The sequence below is a fragment of the Oncorhynchus kisutch genome, linkage group LG13 (genome assembly GCF_002021735.2).
Source record: "Oncorhynchus kisutch isolate 150728-3 linkage group LG13, Okis_V2, whole genome shotgun sequence".
NCBI lineage: Eukaryota > Metazoa > Chordata > Actinopteri > Salmoniformes > Salmonidae > Oncorhynchus > Oncorhynchus kisutch.
In genome coordinates, this window is record NC_034186.2 from 68,819,644 (window position 1) to 68,839,761 (window position 20,118).

Consider the following 20,118-nt stretch of genomic DNA (forward strand, 5'->3'; position numbering starts at 1 on the left):
AGAGAGAGAGAGAGAGCTAGAGTGGAGGGGTAGGGAGAGAGAGAGAGAGAGAGAGAGAGAGAGGAGAGAGAGAGAGAGAGAGAGAGAGAGAGAGAGAGAGAGAGAGAGAGAGGGAGGGAGGGAGGGAGAGAGAGACTCAGTGGAGGGTGGTAGAGAGAGAGAGAGGGAGAGAGAGGGACTCAGTGGAGGGTGGTAGGAAGTGAGAGGGAGAGAGAGGGAGAGAGAGAGGGAGAGAGAGACTCAGTGGAGGGTGGTAGGGTGAGAGAGGGAGAGAGAGACTCAGTGGAGGGTGGTAGGAAGTGAGAGGGAGAGAGAGGGAGAGAGGGAGAGAGAGAGACTCAGTGGAGGGTGGTAGTAAGAGAGAGGGAGAGATAAAGAGGAAGGAACCAGAGAGACTTAAGAAAGCAAATGCAAGAAAGAGGAAGAAAAGGAGGCGCTTTGGCGTGTGTTTGTTTCTGACTCGGAGAGCAAGGACAATGAGATGAGAATGGCCTCTATCAGATCTCTTTTCTTCAGGGGCTTCAGACAATAATGAGCAGTGCTCCCTCAGCTCAACACACACACACACTCCAGCACAGAGAACGAGAGCACTAACAGCTGTGCTGGGCGGGAATTTTATTTTATTTATTTTTTATTTTACCTTTATTTAACCAGGCAAGTCAGTTAAGAACAAATTCTTATTTTCAATGACGGCCTAGGAACAGTGGGTTAACTGCCTGTTCGGGGGCAGAACGACAGATTTGTACCATGTCAGCTCGGACCCAAAACGGCTCGGACCCAAAACGTTAGTAATAGACATGGCTAAAACACACTTCATTTACAGTCAGCCGGACATTTTTGTAGTTTACATTTCTAAAATGGGCATTTTAGCCCGAACGCACAGTCTTGTGTCAAAACCTACCTCGATGGAGCCAAACTCCACATTGTCATAGTGGAAGTGGGCACAGTCAACGAGCTTAGGGAAGTGACCTTTCACAACAGACAGCCTGAGATAGAAACACACACAGCAGTCAGATTAGATTAAATAACAGCATTATACAGTCACAGTGTGAGAGTCACAATACAGAGAATGTATTTGTCTTGAACAGCAGCAGACCAACACTGTTCTAACGTTAGTGCAGCAGTAGAAGCCCTGTATACAGTCTGTCTATGTTTGGGTGAATTAGTAGACCTACACTTAGGTTAGAAGAAGCTCCAGGACAAACAAAACTGTAGCTATGGGACAAACTGTAGCCAGGACAAACAAACCTGTAGCTATGGGACAAACTGTAGCTATGGGACAAACAAAACTGTAGCTATGGGACAAACTGTAGCTATGGGACAAACAAAACTGTAGCTATGGGACAAACAAAACTGTAGCTATGGGACAAACAAAACTGTAGCTATGGGACAAACTGTAGCTATGGGACAAACAAAACTGTAGCTATGGGACAAACAAAACTGTAGCTATGGGACAAACTGTAGCTATGGGACAAACAAAACTGTAGCTATGGGACAAACACAACTGTAGCTATGGGACAAACTGTAGCTATGGGACAAACAAAACTGTAGCTATGGGACAAACTATAGCCAGGACAAACAAAACTGTAGCTATGGGACAAACTGTAGCCAGGACAAACAAAACTGTAGCTATGGGACAAACAAAACTGTAGCTATGGGACGGACAAACTGTAGCTATGGGACAAACTGTAGCTATGGGACAAACAAAACTGTAGCTATGGGACAAACTGTAGCTATGGGACAAACTATAGCCAGGACAAACAAAACTGTAGCTATGGGACAAACTGTAGCCAGGACAAACAAACCTGTAGCTATGGGACAAACTGTAGCTATGGGACAAACAAAACTGTAGCTATGGGACAAACAAAACTGTAGCTATGGGACAAACAAAACTGTAGCTATGGGACAAACAAAACTGTAGCTATGGGACAAACTGTAGCTATGGGACAAATAAAAATGTAGCTATGGGACAAACTATAGCCAGGACAAACAAAACTGTAGCTATTGGACAAACTGTAGCCAGGACAAACAAAACTGTAGCTATGGGAGCTTGACAGTGACTGTGATTCTCATATGAACAGAAACCACACTTGAGCAGACTGCTTTGCATGTCCCTACTCCTAAATGCACACACTGACTGCGGCAGTTCCATGCCATGGTGATTTTTGCAGCTCGACGTTTATTGTCATGAATCTTGTCCTGCAGGCAGATATGAGCGATTTCTGCTAGATGGGCCAGCTGCAAAGTCAAAATTGGCTATATTGTAAAAATTTATGAAAACAAAAACGTGTTTTTGGTCTTAAATTTAAGGTTAGGGTTAGACATTAGGTTTAGCGGTGTGGTTAGGTTTTATGCTAACCTGCGGTTATTTAGTGGCAATACGGTGACCAATGCCAAACTTGATGAGTGACATCCCTCACTCCTCTAAGCTTCACATTACCATCAACCTCCCACTGTCAACTACTACATAACCTCACAGCAGCCAGGGGGAAATGAAACTGGGGACGTTCCTGTTTCACAGCACTGCGTGGGCCGTAAGGGGAGTTCTGAGGTTCTCTGTATGCGTTTAAACTCCTCTCTGTCCCGTGTCTCTACAGAAGTGGTTTAAGACCTGACAGGGATGTCCATACAAGGGCATTCATCACAGAGCACAGCTACAAAGTATAGCGGACCTGAAATACTACAGTCTATATAATATACACCCTTCCTCTCAGTCTATGCTTGGCATCCCTTGTCTTGCACCAAAGTTCCATCGGTGCCTCAGGTTTTACATTTCACACCACTTCTGCGTCCTGTTACTACACTGCAGTCACATTTCCCGTGCGCAGGTCAGCAGTGTACTTGTTCCACCCTCTTTAAAATGATCTTTAACTGTTCCAATTCACCCTCAGTGAAATGATTAAGACCTGGAGGGCAGTGTGCCAGTCTTAGTGGCAGTCTCACCTCTTGCTCATCTTCCCCTTCAAGTTGGCAGTGGTGCCCACGGAGCGGGTAGTGGGCTCCCCGGAAGTGTCCAGATTATCGGTGCTCCAAGCCTTTGGGAGGTAGATTTGGAGAGAGGAAAAAGACACATAGTTAGTAAAACACGACAGTCAACAGGCCACGTTACATGGTGTCTGTCTGTCTCAAAGGGAGATAGGGAGGACACGAATCTCAAGAAGACATCAGATATATCTAGATTGACTGTAGTAACTAAGTATGGTTTATAGGCTACACCATCTACAAAATCTGTACACAGCATGGCTCTTCCTTCTTGACGGTGATTTGACTCTGTCAAAGCAACTTCCTCAGCCCCACGATGTCACTCCTGACTACAGTACAGAACATGCAGAAGATACTTCCACAAACACAGCACAACTAACACCACTGCAGAGGACAGAGCAAACTGTAGTATTGGTAGCTGTGTCTGATTCTACTTCACATTGTGTAGCATATATAAGCTGTTAGTTAGTAAATCCCTGTCCCCTGAGCATATCCAGTCCTTCCTGTCAGGATCTGCATGACGATGCAGCAGCCGTCACACAGTGGAGCTGAATGCGCATTGACTCAACAGCAGGTGGAAACACAGCTCTAACCATCACACGGTTCACACCTTCACAGGCCCTACGGCAAGCCAGACACACACCACTCCTCTCCCTCTGGCTTTAGGTATACCTTCACTCATCTCTAAACCAGCATACAGCCATATAATCGTCATCATCACAAATTAACGAAAGACAAATATGTCCCTCTTTTCATTCTTACCTCTCTCCCGCAATGTCAATATTCACCTCCTTTCCATATTATCCAGCTGATGAATGCAAACCAACACACCCACACAAACAGGTAGCAGCACAGATGAGCTGTCAACCACCAGAGGGAATGAACATCAATCACTCACTGTGTGCGCACACACACACACGGCTTTGGTAGAGGCTAACTGAGGTCATTTGTCTGTTGTCAGGAAAATATGTCCCAAATAGACTAAGGTTTGTAATATACACAGGGTTGTCACCTCCATGAGATGAATTGGTGACAACCATCTCCATTCACAAGAAAGACGGTGAGAAATGGTTTTGCCCAGATGGGGGGAGGATGGAATGGGAATTTGGCTAAAAGTATGTGGATGAGTGATTCCCGATTCTCCTTAAAATATTCAATGGGATCAAATATCAAAACCCCACCTGAACAAGTGTAGGAGAATCTACCGCTTTCTCAGAGAGTTGGCCTGTCTTACAATGTCTCACTCTCACATGCCAACAGCAGTGAAAATAACATGCTGGATACAGTTTGGAAGGGTGCAAGCCAGGTTGAAGATCAGATTCTCCACTACTCGGCCTGTCATGGGCTCCTGAAACACCTTTAAAGGATACAGCAATGAAAAGACCTGGGCTTTTAAAACCTTCCCAGTTGTGAATCACTTGTGATTGGGGACAGCGTGTCTGTTCACAGGTTATTCCTCAGCAGAAGATGCAGAGCTGGATAGAGTACTGCAGATCCAGGGAAAAACATTACTCCTCAGAGTATTGGCCTAGGATCCGTACTATTCCTCCTGGGACTGACCTTACCCACACAAACTGGTCCTGGTCAATCGCTTAGGGACAACTGACACCCTCCCCGTTCCTGGGTGAGTGAGTGGGAGAGTGGACGAGCGAGCAGCTGGCATAGGCTTGCTGTGGTAAATTGACTGTTAACAGTACGCCTGGACAGCCCTGCCTCCACCTGGTATGTGTGTGTACATGCTCAGCGGGGCCCTTAGAGGCTGAAAGCACTGGGGCTAAACTGGGCACAGCTAGGCTTCATCAGAATACATCAGAGCTGCATCACTCCAGCATTGAGTGTATCACACACCAAGATGTGTCTTTTCAGCCCTCAGTACAGCCCGGCCCCTTAGAGGGACTGAGTCGAGGCTGACAACGTGGCAACTGCAGAGAAACTCAACGAGCTGAGAGTCCATCATTACAAAGCAGGGGATGAGGTATTTATAGACAAGAACCCTGGCCTTTATCCAGTCTGCACTGACTGTCTGCAACATGCATTCATTCCATCTCCAACATTGTAAAACCTTAGCATCCATATAATGTACCAGTCGGGTGGTGTACTAAAGGTCATTAGCGGACCACGTAGAGGACCACGTCATGTCGTTGCTCTTCTAGCAACTCACACCCCTCTTCACTCTACACCAGGCTAGAGTTTCACGGGCAGCCAGTATGGAACAACAGGCACCTGAAACTGGATCTGCCATGGAAGCCACCGCTCCTAAACAACAGTTAGCTAGACAGTCAGAGACACAGGCAGGCGGTCAGACCAGGGCAGTATCCACACAACCGTCAGGGACAATACCAGCCGTTAATCCTAAGAGACTAGGCTCTAGTAGGTATTGTTGTACAGCAACAACGCAGACAGGTCTTCTTCAGACCAAAACCAAAAACCTAATGGTATTCAGGCAGGGTAATAACCCCTGCAGTCACTCACTCACACCCCCTCATTGATTCCACAGCATCCCTCTTTCTCTCCAAATCTCCTGTTCTCTACCTTCCGCATCCTCCTCTTCTTGAACATATTGAGGGACCCTTCCCAACCCTTTCAAGGGGAGCGGGGGGTTCTTTTTACATGTTGGTGTAGTCTATCTATCCGTCTGTCACCATCGGTCTCCCATGGTTACTTCCGCCCAGCCATCACCATCACCCCTGTCCCCTCTCAGTGCATTCTGCTCAGAAGGACAGGTAAGTGGACCTAGCGGTTACGTCTGCGCGCGTGTGCACAGACACATACTTGAATGTTGAACATTTCACAGTGTGAACACACACACAGCGATCTGAACCCTGGGCAATTACCAGAGCTCAGGCTTCTCAGCTGTTCTGTGAGAGGGGCAGGAGACGGACTGACGGGCGGTCGGTCGCTTTATATAAACGCTTGGTTTCCTTCCTAATCTATCCAGCTGGCAGTTATACAGGGCAACACAACCTCCACATCATAGCAAAACCACATAAGGGGGCTATAAAAAGGTGTCACGTTTAATGCTTCAACAAGGCCAAGAGGAGGGAGTCTTGGTGGTACAGAGAAGAACTGTATAGTAGGCTGACCTAGAAACCGTGTTCTGTTGAGTCTAGAGGATCCAGCATGCTATATAAACCCCCTCTCAGTTTAGACATCTTTAAATGATAAGCCCTGGTTCTCTCAGTAAGGCCGCTGTCATCAGATCTCACCCACATAGTTTGAATGTTTGTGCCCTGATCCAACAACAACAGTCCATGTAATGCATGCCTGGTATTCCAGCCTCTCTTTAGGGACCGGGAAAAACGGAATTCAAAGCCTGTTTGGGAAGAACGGCTGCAGTTGTTCAGCACCAGCTCTACCCAGTACCAAGCAGGGTACCCAGTGTCTACCCAGTACCAAGCAGTGTTGGGGAGTAGTGAACTACATGTAGTTCAACAAGTAACTTAACTACATTTTGAAGTTGGTGGTAGTTGAACTAAATTCCAATCTTGGTAGTGTTTTAGTACTTAGTTAATTACTTTCTTTGCCATGTAGCGTTGTAGCTAACTACTGGAACTACACACTACTGTTCTCGCAAATAGAAAAGATGATATTGCTGAAGTAAACAAGAATTTCCTTTCTTTTTTAGCATCAGCCCTTCCCCGAATTCTCATTTGAAACACCGTTTTTGTGTTTAATATGCATGCACATTCTGTTATCTTACTGCAGAGTGATCTGTTTTAACAATTTGTAGGAGATGACATTTCAGATTTAGATAGAATGCATCTAGAAGTAGCTTGGATCTAGTGAACTAGTTTTTCAAATGAACTTGGTGTAGTTTAACATCTTCCAGTGTGAAGTAATTGGTAGCTTGGTAATCAATATTAACAGAGGAGCTTCCCCAACACTGGTACAAAGTCATCCATTGCTGGGTCCATAACAATGTGCCATAATGAACATTGCCACAGAACAGTGGGAAAACAGTGCCACAGAGAGACATGTTCACCATGGAGACATTCAGGGAAATAAGACAAAACAAGCATGCATAGAATATCTACCAGAACAGCAGATCACTCACACCACACTGGGTAAAGCCACACACACAGACATTATCGTGCTGATGACAGAGGTTGACAATACTTGTAATAATTGTTGACCGCATGCACATGTACATTTACACACACACATGCAGACAGACCACATATAGACAGGCACAATACGTACCCACAGACATAAAGAGGTGCATACAGACAGTTTGGGTAGACGGAGACTTACCAGACATGACTGTCCGGCTCATAGCGCGTATAAACATGGTGCATTTCCCAACCCACTGGGGTCACGACACTTCACACAGAAAAAGAAAACGAAGGAAGCACATTTAATTTCCGTCCCTTCATACAAGAGGCTTATTGTGTGTAGACAAGAGACAATACACTCTAGACTGCTTCCTTGAGGGATTTGATTAAGTTCACAGTTGATTCAGGAGAGAAAGTCAGACTTTTGTTTAGCCTAATTGTTTGAGGGTAATTTTTTTTGTATTTTTTTTAACATTGAGGATTTAATCCACAATGTTATTAAGCTTTGCTGTAACACCAAGTGGCCTGTGTTGAGAGCTGGAGCGAGAGGACTTGGCTGACTGTTCACGCTCCATCATAAAGAGCCAAATCCTAACCAACCAGCCCTTAATCTAATGTAACAAGGCCATGCATCAACACCACTGCCACTCTGACAATTAAAAGATCACTTGATTCCCATACAGAACCATCCCTATAATAGTGCCATCTAACCCATAACCCACAGAGAGAAACGTATCTCAAATGCCTATGCTGGTTTTGAATACTCCTCTTTGTTGACAACAACCCTTGGTATTTCGAAGTCAGTCGCATACCATTTCTAACAGTCTAACCTGTCAGGTTGTCAACACGAACAGCATCATTGTGCTTGGGCTTCCCAGTATTACAGCAGAGTGAAGTGTTGTCACACTCTCTGTCTGTCTGAGGGGAGTTGACTCATCTAGTTAGTTGGAGGTGGGAGAGGAGCAGACAGACATGGGTCACACACAGGGGTCAACACACTAAGGAAATGGGTTAAATATGACCGTTTTGTTCCATCTTTAGTAGGCCTAAGTCATGTGTGTATAAAATATTTGGTGTGGCTATGCTGTGTGTGTGGGGGGGTTAGGCTGAGTGAATGTAGGGAGTTCGGCTAGGCTTACTCTACCCTATGAATCACACATGAGTGAGGCTGTTCCATGAACCTTACTAAGTCTCAGGCATTGAATGCGTTTAAAATGTTGACTAGAGTCAGTGGGCAGCAAGTTGGTCTGTGCAGTCAGATGTTGGTGTTTGTGATGTGGGAGTGAGGCTCCGTGCTTTGTAGTCAGTCAGGGCCTTACCAACAGTTGCCGAGAGCTTCCATCATGTGGGCAGCATCGCTATGGTAACGCAGCGTGTTTTTGCATGTCAGGCCGTGAGAGGGAGATTGTGTGCTTGCTCGCGCTTATAAAGGACTGCATGGATAAGATTTGGGTGGACAGGATGTCAGAGTAGGATAAGAGAGTGTGTGGATGTGCATACTAGAGTGTGTGTGCGTGTGTCTCTCTCACAGGGAAAGAAAAAGAATGGTGAGAGAGCCCGATTCAACTACTTATATCTTTGAGCGATTGAGAGGATTTAAGCAGGATCAAATATGCTAGACTCTGTGTGGGGTGAACTGGACGGTGTGTGTGCAGGGATGAGTGAGCACCATGAGTGTATGTTCCTCTCATTCCTCTACTAACTCTGGACTTGACACAGAAGTTGGTGTAGCGACAGTGGCCAGCAACTCTCTCATGCCTGTAGGTGTATTGAGTGAAGTGGGTCTCACACACACACAGATTTAACACACATATGCACCATATACTTATGACGACTAAAAAACAACAAGCTCAAAACCACTCTGCGTAAATGAATCCTGACAAATCTCATAACTAAATCCCTGGCTGGCTATTATTACGATGATTGTTTTGTCTCTGCCTCTCTGCGGCTCAGCAGGTGTCCTGGATCTTGACCCCAAAATAAGACAATAGGATAGAGGGTCAGTCAAGCAGAAGAGCCATTTGTTATTGTCCTCTTTCTCCCACAGTCAGTAAACCCCCACACTCCAAGCATCACTGTCTTCACAGTCAAGGAGTCTTGGGTCTGTCCTCTTCAGGTCACAGCACAATGCTGGCTTGGGTTGGTTGGGTGGGTCTGGCTTGGCTTGGTTTGGGTCTGGCTTGGGTTGAATGGGATGATGATAATGGGAAAACCCAGAAGAGGAAGCCTGGCCGCATGTGCCATCAAACATAGATAAGAGGAAGACTTTACTTCTGCTGTCTTCTGAGTGACAACCTTGCCAACAGAGAATACTACAGCCCAAAAGGTGAATGTCTGTTTGCGTAACCCAGCTGCTCCAACAGTTTTGCTCGTTGTCTAGAACTCCCCCTGCTACTTCCCCATGCCCTGCTTCTCTCACTCCTCCATTTCACTCACTTTCTGTATGAAAGAGGACAATGAGTATCCCCCACACTTTTCCACCCTTCTTTCCTTCCTTCCTTCTCCAGGGGGAAGAAAAGATTCAAAGAGTGTCCTTTCATGCTCACTCTCCCTCCTCCTCTCTTTCGTAGCAACCCAGTGTAATAGAAGTGTCAGCCCCTCTTTCTCCGAGGACTGAATAAGTGAGTAATGTTGGGAGACGGGTCTTGAGAGAGTTCGGGAGAGGTGGGGTGAGGAGGAACGGCATTACAAATCTGCTCTTTTCGTTATTGTCATCATCTGCAAGTGGTCGCGGCTGGGCTAATGTGACGTGAATGGGCCAGATTGGGGCAAGTACAGTGGTGGCTACAAGTGCCGATCTGTCATGCCGGACACACTGCATACGTGGGGGGAGGGGTTGACGGAGACAGACAGGGACTGTTGTTCAAATCCAGGGGCTACTACGGTGACAGGAGCTTGGGGACTGGACATGGGGGGAGAAGCTTCAGCCTGGATCCAGACACAAGAGGCCAGGGGTCAAGTCATTCAGCAGGTTGACAGCCCAATGGCACATGTAAATACACTCAGTGAGGTATAGCTAGATAGTCACAACAACGCTAGACTGCACATGATTACTTTTCATGTTTCACGCAACATTAGGTCCCTTGGTTATTGATGTAGTATGCCATCACTAACACTGTAGAGGTGTACCAGAGGGGTGCTTCCTCGGTCTCTCAGCCTCAATACAACTGTACTGGGAGTGTGTTTCTAATGCATGAGCTCCGTTTGCCCCCCCCCCCCCCCCCCCACCACTGCCCTCTGACCTTTCATAGAACAAAAACAGGCCTTGGCCTTCCCATGGGAAGTTGACATGGGAAGCCATAGGGAAGGCTAGCTGAGATGGAAGGCTGGGGAGGGTCAGGGTAGTGTAAGAAAGGAGCAAGGTGGGCTCTATCACTGACATTCCAGAAGAGGGTCCCTGGGAAACAGACAGTCCTCTTACAGTCCCCCTGTCACCCCCCACATTACCCAAAAAGTGGCTCTCTGGAAGCCCCGTCCTCTTTCTTCCACGCGACAGGAAAGACACAGAGCCACCGGCAGCATACTAAACACCAAACACTGCCCTCATTCCAGCTGCAGCCACGTGAGATACAGAGACACAAGAGTGGGAGAGAAGAGACTAAAAAGTAGAAAAAAAGAGATGTGGGTGAAGAAAGAAGGGGAGGAAAGAAAGAGGGTGAATTCATCAGAAGACTGACTGTTGTGAACAAGTGTGTGGTGTGTGTGGCTGTGTGTAGCGAGACATGAGGGACAGTGGACGAGGGGGCCGTTTGTGTTGTTACGGAACAATGTGGGCATGGCTTCAGAACAGATGTTTCTATAGGGGCAGGCAGCTGGCACCCAGAGCATCTGACTGCAGCGGAGAGAGAGAAAAACCATAAAGGAAAGAGGGAAAGAGAGAATGACTGAATGAAAACACTAACAGAAAACAAATGATCCATATGTGGAGGTCTGGTGGGGGAAACAAGGTCCCAGCCATGGTAAAAGGGAGGGAAGGGGTTCTGAAGACATGCTTCAGCAGTGTGTGGAGGATGTCCAGGCAACATGAAAGATTTTAAACTATAGAGCTAGCATGTCTAGTGGCTGAGTATATGGACGGACAGAGGGCTACACTCCAAGATAGTGACTTTGTGTCTGTACTGCATAGGTAGGCATGCTGTCTGTTTAGTCAGTGTCTCTTCAAGCTGCTGTATAAGGGCTTGGACAACCAGGATATGAATCATAATGCAAAACCGGTTTATAGGCACTGACTGTACTGTAAGTCAAGGATAGAAGGGTGATCCATGAGGCAAACAGATATTGGCATAGCACACATTCCAGCCTCCAGGCCAAAACAGACAGAGAGAGAGGAGTAGTGAGAGGGGGAAGGGATGAAAGTCGTAGGTTTGTATACAGGTTAATGTACAGTAAATAAACCATATGATCGTACACAGTATTAGCACAGAGATCTAATGTTAAGCACCCATTAAAGAGTATTTTTCCATTTCCAGGGTGAGTAGTGTGTGCGCACGCGTTGGGTGTGGCTGGCTTCTCCTCTGAGGGCATTAGAGCAGATGATGGGTGACAAGGCGTGAGGCAGTGCCCTCGCCCAGATCAGACCTTCTCCAGCCTGAGGCGGGACTCTGACACCCCTTGGCCCCAAGCTGTGAGCAGCAGCCCTGTGAGCCCAGCTACAGCTCTCTAGCTCCGGCCGTTCAGGCTTTAGGCCCTAGGAACGGGGTCAGGGCTGGTGTCCCCAGTCATGCCTCTTTATCTCAGCTTACAGCTCACCTCTCTAGACCTATCAGGGATCAAAGATCCCTTTACTATTCACATGACATGAGGTACAGCAGTTAAGTGCCTGGTAATAACATAGTAATGGCTCACATGAGACACAGCACTTCTCTAAAGGGCCTGCTGTGAAAGCAGCTTGAAAGATGCTCAACATGTTAACATGATCAGCAAAACATTAGCTAGCGGTAATTCAATTCACCATTATCACTGTAGGGAAAAAGCCTTTTCATTTAATAACTAAAAACTAACAGACAGCTAGTTGAGGTGATGATCTGTGTTGTTTGGGATTATGAGTCAATAACATAGCCTACACTAGGCTTTTACTTATTTAACCTTTGTTTTAGAGGTCGACAGATTATGATTTTTCAACACCGATACCGATTATTGGAGGACCAAAAAAAGCCGATACCGATTAAATCGGCCAATTTTTTTATTATCTTTTATTTGTAATAATGACAATTACAACAATACTGAAGGAACACTTATTTTAACTTCATATAATACATCAATAAAATACATTTAGCCTCAAGTAAATAATGAAACATGTTCAATTTGGTTTAAATAATGCAAAAACAAAGTGTTGGAGAAGAAAGTAAAAGTGCAATATGTGCTATGTAAGAAAGCTAACAATTCAGTTCCTTGCTCAGAACATCACATATGAAAGCTGGTGGTTCCTTTTAACATGAGTCTTCAATATTCCCAGGTAATAAGTTTTAGGTTGTAGTTATTATAGGAATTATAGGACTATTCCCCTCTATACCATTTGTATTTCATTAACATTTGGTTATTGGATGTTCTTATAGGCACTTTAGTATTGCCAGGGTAACAGTATAGCTTCCGTCCCTCTCCTCGCTCCTCCCTGGGCTCGAACCAGTAACACAACGACAACAGCCACCATCGAAGCAGTGTTACCCATGCAGAGCAAGGGGAACAACCACTCAAAGACTCAGAGCGAGTGAAGTTTGAAACGCTATTAGCGCACGCTAACTAGCTAGCCATTTCACTTCGGTTACACCAGCCTCATCTCGGGAGTTGATAGGCTTGAAGTCATAAACAGCGCAATGCTTGACGCACAACGAAGAGCTGCAGGCAAAATGCACGAAAGTGCTGTTTGAATGAATGTTTACGCGCCTGTTTCTGCCTACCGCCGCTCAGTCAGATACATGTATGCTCAGTCAGATTATAGGCAACGCAGGACACGCTAGATAATATCTAGTAATATCATCAACCATGTGTAGTTAACTAGTGATTATGATTTATTGTTTTTTACAAGATAAGTTTAATGCTAGCTAGCAACTTACCTTGGCTTACTGATTCACGTTACAGGCAGTCTCCTTGTGGAGTGCAACGAGAGAGCTGGGCTTGACAATCTGGACCCTCTATTTCTGAAACTATCCGCCGCCATTGTCGCAACCCCTATTACCAGCCTGTTCAACCTCTCTTTCATATCGTCTGAGATTCCCAAGGATTGGAAAGCTGCCGCAGTCATCCCCCTCTTCAAAGGGGGAGACACCCTGGACCCAAACTGTTACAGACCTATATCCATCCTGCCCTGCCTATCTAAGGTCTTCGAAAGCCAAGTCAACAAACAGGTCACTGACCATCTCGAATCCCACCGTACCTTCTCCGCTGTGCAATCTGGTTTCCGAGCCGGTCACGGGTGCACCTCAGCCACGCTCAAGGTACTAAACGATAAAAGACAGTACTGTGCAGCCGTCTTCATCGACCTTGCCAAGGCTTTCGACTCTGTCAATTACCATATTCTTATCGGCAGACTCAGTAGCCTCGGTTTTTCGGATGACTGCCTTGCCTGGTTCACCAATTACTTTGCAGACAGAGTTCAGTGTGTCAAATCGGAGGGCATGCTGTCCGGTCCTCTGGCAGTCTCTATGGGGGTGCCACAGGGTTCAATCCTCGGGCCGACTCTTTTCTCTGTATATATCAATGATGTTGCTCATGCTGCGGGCGATTCCCTGATCCACCTCTATGCAGACGACACCATTCTATATACTTCCGGCCCGTCCTTGGACACTGTGCTATCTAACCTCCAAACGAGCTTCAATGCCATACAACACTCCTTCCGTGGCCTCCAACTGCTCTTAAACGCTAGTAAAACCAAATGCATGCTTTTCAACCGTTCGCTGCCTGCACCCGCATGCCTGACCAGCATCACCACCCTGGATGGTTCCGACCTTGAATATGTGGACATCTATAAGTACCTAGGTGTCTGGCTAGACTGTAAACTCTCCTTCCAGACTCATATCAAACATCTCCAATTGAAAATCAAGAGTCGGCTTTCTATTCCGCAACAAAGCCTCCTTCACTCACGCCGCCAAACTTACCCTAGTAAAACTGACTATCCTACCGAACCTCGACTTCGGCGATGTCATCTACAAAATTGCTTCCAACACTCTACTCAGTAAACTGGATGCAGTTTATCACAGTGCCATCCGTTTTGTCACTAAAGCACCTTATACCACCCACCACTGCGACTTGTATGCTCTAGTCGGCTGGCCCTCGCTACATATTCGTCGCCAGACCCACTGGCTCCAGGTCATCTACAAGTCCATGCTAGGTAAAGCTCCGCCTTATCTCAGTTCACTGGTCACGATGGCAACACCCATCCGTAGCACGCGCTCCAGCAGGTGTATCTCACTGATCATCCCTAAAGCCAACACCTCATTTGGCCGCCTTTCGTTCCAGTTCTCTGCTGCCTGTGACTGGAACGAATTGCAAAAATCGCTGAAGTTGGAGACTTATCTCCCTCACCAACTTCAAACATCTGCTATCTGAGCAGCTAACCGATCTCTGCAGCTGTACATAGTCTATCGGTAAATAGCCCACCCATTTTTACCTACCTCATCCCCATACTGTTTTTATTTATTTACTTTTCTGCTCTTTTGCACACCAATATCTCTACCTGTACATGACCATCTGATCATTTATCACTCCAGTGTTAATCTGCAAAATTGTAATTATTCGCCTACCTCCTCATGCCTTTTGCACACAATGTATATAGACTCCCCTTTTTTTTCTTTTTTTCTACTGTGTTATTGACTTGTTAATTGTTTACTCCATGTGTAACTCTGTGTTGTCTGTTCACACTGCTATGCTTTATCTTGGCCAGGTCGCAGTTGCAAATGAGAACTTGTTCTCAACTAGCCTACCTGGTTAAATAAAGGTGAAATAAATAAATGTAAAAAAGAGAGGCAGGTCATTATTGCGTTGGACTAGTTAACTGTAAGGTTGCAAGATTGGATCCCCCGAGCTGAGAAGGTGAAAATCTGTCGTTCTGCCCCTGAACAAGGCAGTTAACCCACCGTTCTTAGGCCGTCATTGAAAATAAGAATGTGTTCTTAACTGACTTGCCTAGTTAAATAAAGGTATATAAAAAATGTAAAATCAGCAAATCGGCACCCAAAAATACCTATTTCCAATTGTTGACTTGAAACTTGAAACTAGTGAAGTCAGTTAAGAACTAATTCTTACAATGACGGCCTAGGAACAGGTTAACTGCCTTGTTCAGAGGCAGAACGACAGAGTTTTACCTTGTCAGCTTAGGGATTCGATCTAGCAACCTTTTGGTTACTGGCCCAACACTAACCACTAGGCTACATGCAGCACCACATTTTGGCGAGCTGCTTGAATAATATGCCACAGAATAAGCACACAGGACAAACAATAGGCGTAGTAGTACTCTGAGGTTGTCAAACTAAATCTTTCTAAACATCTGTCCTCATGGTGAGTCCACATGCAGGGGGAAGTAGAGACGAGCAGAGAGCAGTACTGAGCACACAGGAGGACGGTCTGACCGTCACCCCTGACAACAAGCTGTGCGCTGCCTAAACAAGTCCCCCATGCCTCTCTCCACATCCTCATTTTAGCTCAAACATAAACCGCTTGCTTTGTGACTGAATGTTGTTGATAATGCAGCTGTGTTTGTTTCCTTTCTTAGTATACGGTATGTGATAAAATAATTGTCTGTCAGTGAGGAACCAAACCAGTGGCCAATGACAGAGGTGTGGCCAGAACGGCTAGTGTTACAGAGTCTGTAAGCAGCCATTGATTTGTGTAGTCTGTGTTTATGCTCCATTACAGGCAGATCCACACAGGTAGGTAGGTAGGTAGGTAGGTAGGTAGGTAGGTAGGTAGGTAGGTAGGTAGGTAGGTAGGTAGGTGTCTGTCTGTAGAGAGAGAGAGAGAGAGAAGCAAGAATTCAGGGTAGAGAGAGGAAGGGAGTAGGATTGCCTCACAGTAAACAGGAAGCTGGGAGAGATGGAGAGGATTATTGGTGGGCGTGCCCGTGCTGTGACATGTCTCTGTTTTCTACCTTTCTCTCCATCTTCCTGTCTAGGTTCTCTTTCTACCTTATTTGCACATTGAGGACATCTTTATGTAATTTGTGCAGCCCAAGTGGCAGAGGGGGAAGGGAATAGTGAAATAGAATGTGAGGTTACGTAACAGCAGTGCTGATTCTGACGAAGATCAAAATCAACCATTCCTCTCATGTTTACTTGTTATAATAATGCTGGTGCACAGAGGACAGGGAAGGTGTGTGTGTACTGAGGCACTTCGCTTACCACTCTAACTCCTCAGGTCACCAATGGTTGCAAGAAGGGACAAAAGCTGGGCACAATCTTCAATAGGATTAAATTAGCCAGAGCACACCAGAGCAACACAACTAACATGGGACCGGATGCATAAATAAAAAGGATGTATTATTAGAGAGTTCCTTTCTGTACAGTAAGAGCCCCCTATCATTCAGCTGTTGGCAGCTACAGGCCAAGCATTTCATTCTCCTTTTGGCAAGTGAGCAACCCTGGGGAGCATTTACATTAAATCAAGCATGTTGAAAACAACTAGCACTTGGGTTCAGTTGGGGCTGGGATAGGCTAATTTGTGCTGCAACGGAAGCCTAATCTTTATAATAGTCTCACTACAAATACGTACATAAAAACTACACACACATTGAACTGCAGCCGACTACACAGTGTGCCAACAATGCGAAGGAAGCAGAATAACTTTTGCTCAGCAAATGTAATGTCCAAGCGTAAAAGGCTCTTAACACAACATTACCATCAGTCTGCATTGATTTTCCTCTTACCAAACATTGCAAGTGACCGTACATGAGACAATTAAATGGAAATAAATTAGGTATGTAGCCAGTGAGTCCATCCAACAGCTGTAAACAAACCATCTGTCCGAAACAAAGACACACACACAGTATTTTTCTGTCTCTGTTGCTCAGTCTCTGTATGGTATACAAACACAAACACACACACTGTCTCCGTCTCAGGCGTTCTGTCTCAGGCCCTCAGTCTTAGTCTCATTCGATCTCTGAAACACACAGCTCCTGCCAGACAGAGTTATGAAGATGCTGGGTTTGTAATTAAACACCTTGATCGCCCACTGCTGCTCACACTGGAGGCAGAGCTAATCCTCAAACTGACTATTGGGGAGAGCAGGTAAGCTACACCAGCTGGACATGGAATCAGAATGACAACATTCTTGGATACTGGAAAGGGTTCAGACCAGGGAAGTCAAAGTAAACAATGGTTCTTGAGATTGTGAGATGGAGGCTAAACTATAGCCTTGAGCGAAGCATTAAACTCAGGACTGACAACACAGTAATGCTTCTCTAGAACATGGAAGCCAATGAGTCTATCCAACAGAGCCACAATGATGAGCATAAGATTTAGTTCCATAAAGGAAAAAGCAGTAATGACACACATGCCTTGTTTTACCAGGCATTAGAGAATACAGAAACATAAAATAGGCCTGGCTGTTTGTAGTTTTCCAAGGGAAAAGTAATGTACAGTCTGAGAATAAACATAGGTGACATAATCTGAAGCTAAGCACCAGTTCAGCCTGTTTCAGCTGTAACATACTGGGTCCACTGCGGTTGGGTAGATTAATGACAGACTGATCATTAATGACAGAAATACCCTGTGCTGCGGCTAAGAGACAGTCTTGGGACCTAACCCAAATTACTAATTGTCAGTCTTGTTGGCAGGAGACTCATGGAGGGGGATTTGTGTCCTCTGACCATAAACCACCATATTCTCAGCTAGAACAACCTCAATGTCTATTGAAAACACTGCTGTATGTAAGAATAATGCCACGTTCGCGTGCTAGTCAAATATAGGAAGTCAGAAATTTCAGAGTTTCCTAGTTCTGACTGGCACGTCAACGCGGCATAACTCGAGGGGAGTAGACAAGATATCAACATTGAGTTGGCAGGCCAATCGCTCCATTCAATCAAAAACAATATTTCAAGTTGCACAGCACATTTATGACTAACCATAAGGTCTAATGCGCCTGTACCTTAGGAAAACACGAAGTCAGTGAAGTAATGTTAAAGTGCAAGACGACGGCACAGCGTTGAAACGGTCTGAAGTGATACTTCATCCCGCTGATGCAGTTAGCTGGAATCAATTGTTTTCCCATTGGACTAATTGTATCCACAAGCGAAGGATGGGGACATTAACAAGCTTCTATCTGAAAACGTTGCAGCCCGACAATGGGAAACAGTCATTGTAATGTGCTGAGCATAACATTCGTTTCTTTAGTACGAACTTAAACATCATATTAGCTACATTAGTGTCTCTTTGTTGTGACTAACTTGAGCGCAATTAATGAAATGGAAGCCGCGGCCGGAGTAGACAAAAGACGGTCAGTTTTCAGAACTGTTTGAGCTGGCAAACAGTAACAAGGCAATCATAATATTAGCTAGCCTTGCTAGATTGTGTTAAACGGTGACACGTTGTAGACCGCACATAAATACAAATATTAAGCCAAGTGGTGAATAAAACCGAATCACCCTGCCTGGCTGACAGACAACACCGCCATTCATGCTTGCATTTCAAGGGAGGGGCGCGCGATGTGGCTAACTGGAGTTAGCTAGCACACTAGATGAAATAACGTAACTAGTTAGTTAGCTAAAATTAGCTAAAAAAACGGAACAGCCACGTGGGATCTGGCTGAATTACATTAGCTATATGGTTTAGTTAGTTGATCAGATAAAGACAATAACCATGTCAAATGACTTGAGCGAAGCAGTGACAGGCCAGGGTTCAGCAGTGTCCCTGTAACTAATGGCAACAACGGACTGGACAGCATCTTCTGTTTCAGTTTGCCACACAGACTAGCCATATATGACAGACATGGTACGACAAACTAGCTAGCACATGTTTTGTGGCCAAACTAAAAGAAAACGTTTTTTTCCCCCACTTGACTCATGTCTATGGACACATATGCAGCCTGAAATAAAAAACAAAATGACTTACCACCATTCCGATATCCAGGTTCGGGGGAAAGGGTCGGAGGGTCTCCGTCTTCAAATTCCAATCTCACTGGTTTAAATTAATGTTTGATTGATGCATTCGTTAAAGTGGCCCTCTTTTTCGTACATTGATGCGTAACGTTAGCAAACTATGCCACCAGTTTACCTCACATTTAGAAAATTTCGAAGCATCATTCCTAGTTGATGTGAATCGAACACGAAAAAGGACCAAACCACTCGTCACTAGCCCTTCCAAGACAGGACTGGGAGGGACGGGGACCACGAGGGGGTGGCGAAATCGAGTTATTTGCTTTGGCAAAAACACTTATTTTCAGCGAGATCCTTATGAAAATGTAGACAAATGTCCTCATATTATCGACGACATAATTTGCTAGTTAGAAATCTGAAGATAAGTTCTCGGTTCATGCAAAGTCGGCCTTTCTACATTGTCAGTATACTGCATTCTTTGCCTCAATTCAGGCAATGATGGGACGTTTCAACACACATGTGATTGAAATGTGGATAAGCAGTGTCTATCCGCCAATACCAAAAACTCAAAGGGATATGCGTATTTTATGGAAACGCAAAGATAGCGTGAAAAGATCTAGCTAACCGTAAATAAGATAACATTATTTTAACGACGCCAACAATGATACATCAACCATTTTTTTTTACATCTTCATTGATCAGCCAATAATACTCTTTTAGATTGAGGCGATAGAGCTCCCCTGCTTTGTGTGAATGCTGAGGTCCAGTTGATGCCCCCGGTCAGACAAAGCCGTAAGAAGCAGACTGGCGATCTATCCTTTTTATGCTTTCAAGTTACAACAAAATCAATTCAGCTAGCTCACCGTCTTTTTCCTCGAATTATATTTAGATTGGTGAGACTTGATACAATCATTTATCATCCAATTACTTTCCTAGACAGACATCCTAATCTGCTTTAACACATTGCTATTTCCTAAAAATGGTGCACTGTGAGGGCAAAAGGTTTTAGTTCCACTATACTTTCCTAGTCTCAAATCAAATCCGCTACAGTGTTATCCTATA

General features: G+C 45.2%; 1 protein-coding gene across 1 annotated transcript; it reads right to left on the reverse strand.

Annotated features, from left to right (window-relative positions):
- Positions 1–803: 803 nt before the first annotated feature.
- Positions 804–20,096, reverse strand: LOC109901427 (rho GTPase-activating protein 33). Its single transcript, XM_031787069.1, has 3 exons — positions 19,073–20,096; positions 2,944–3,035; positions 804–986 (listed from the first exon to the last, which is right to left on the reverse strand). The coding sequence occupies exons 1-3, from the start codon at positions 19,076–19,078 to the stop codon at positions 845–847; spliced, it is 240 nt and encodes a 79-aa protein (XP_031642929.1). The 5' UTR covers positions 19,079–20,096; the 3' UTR covers positions 804–844.
- Between the last annotated feature and the right edge of the window lie 22 nt (positions 20,097–20,118).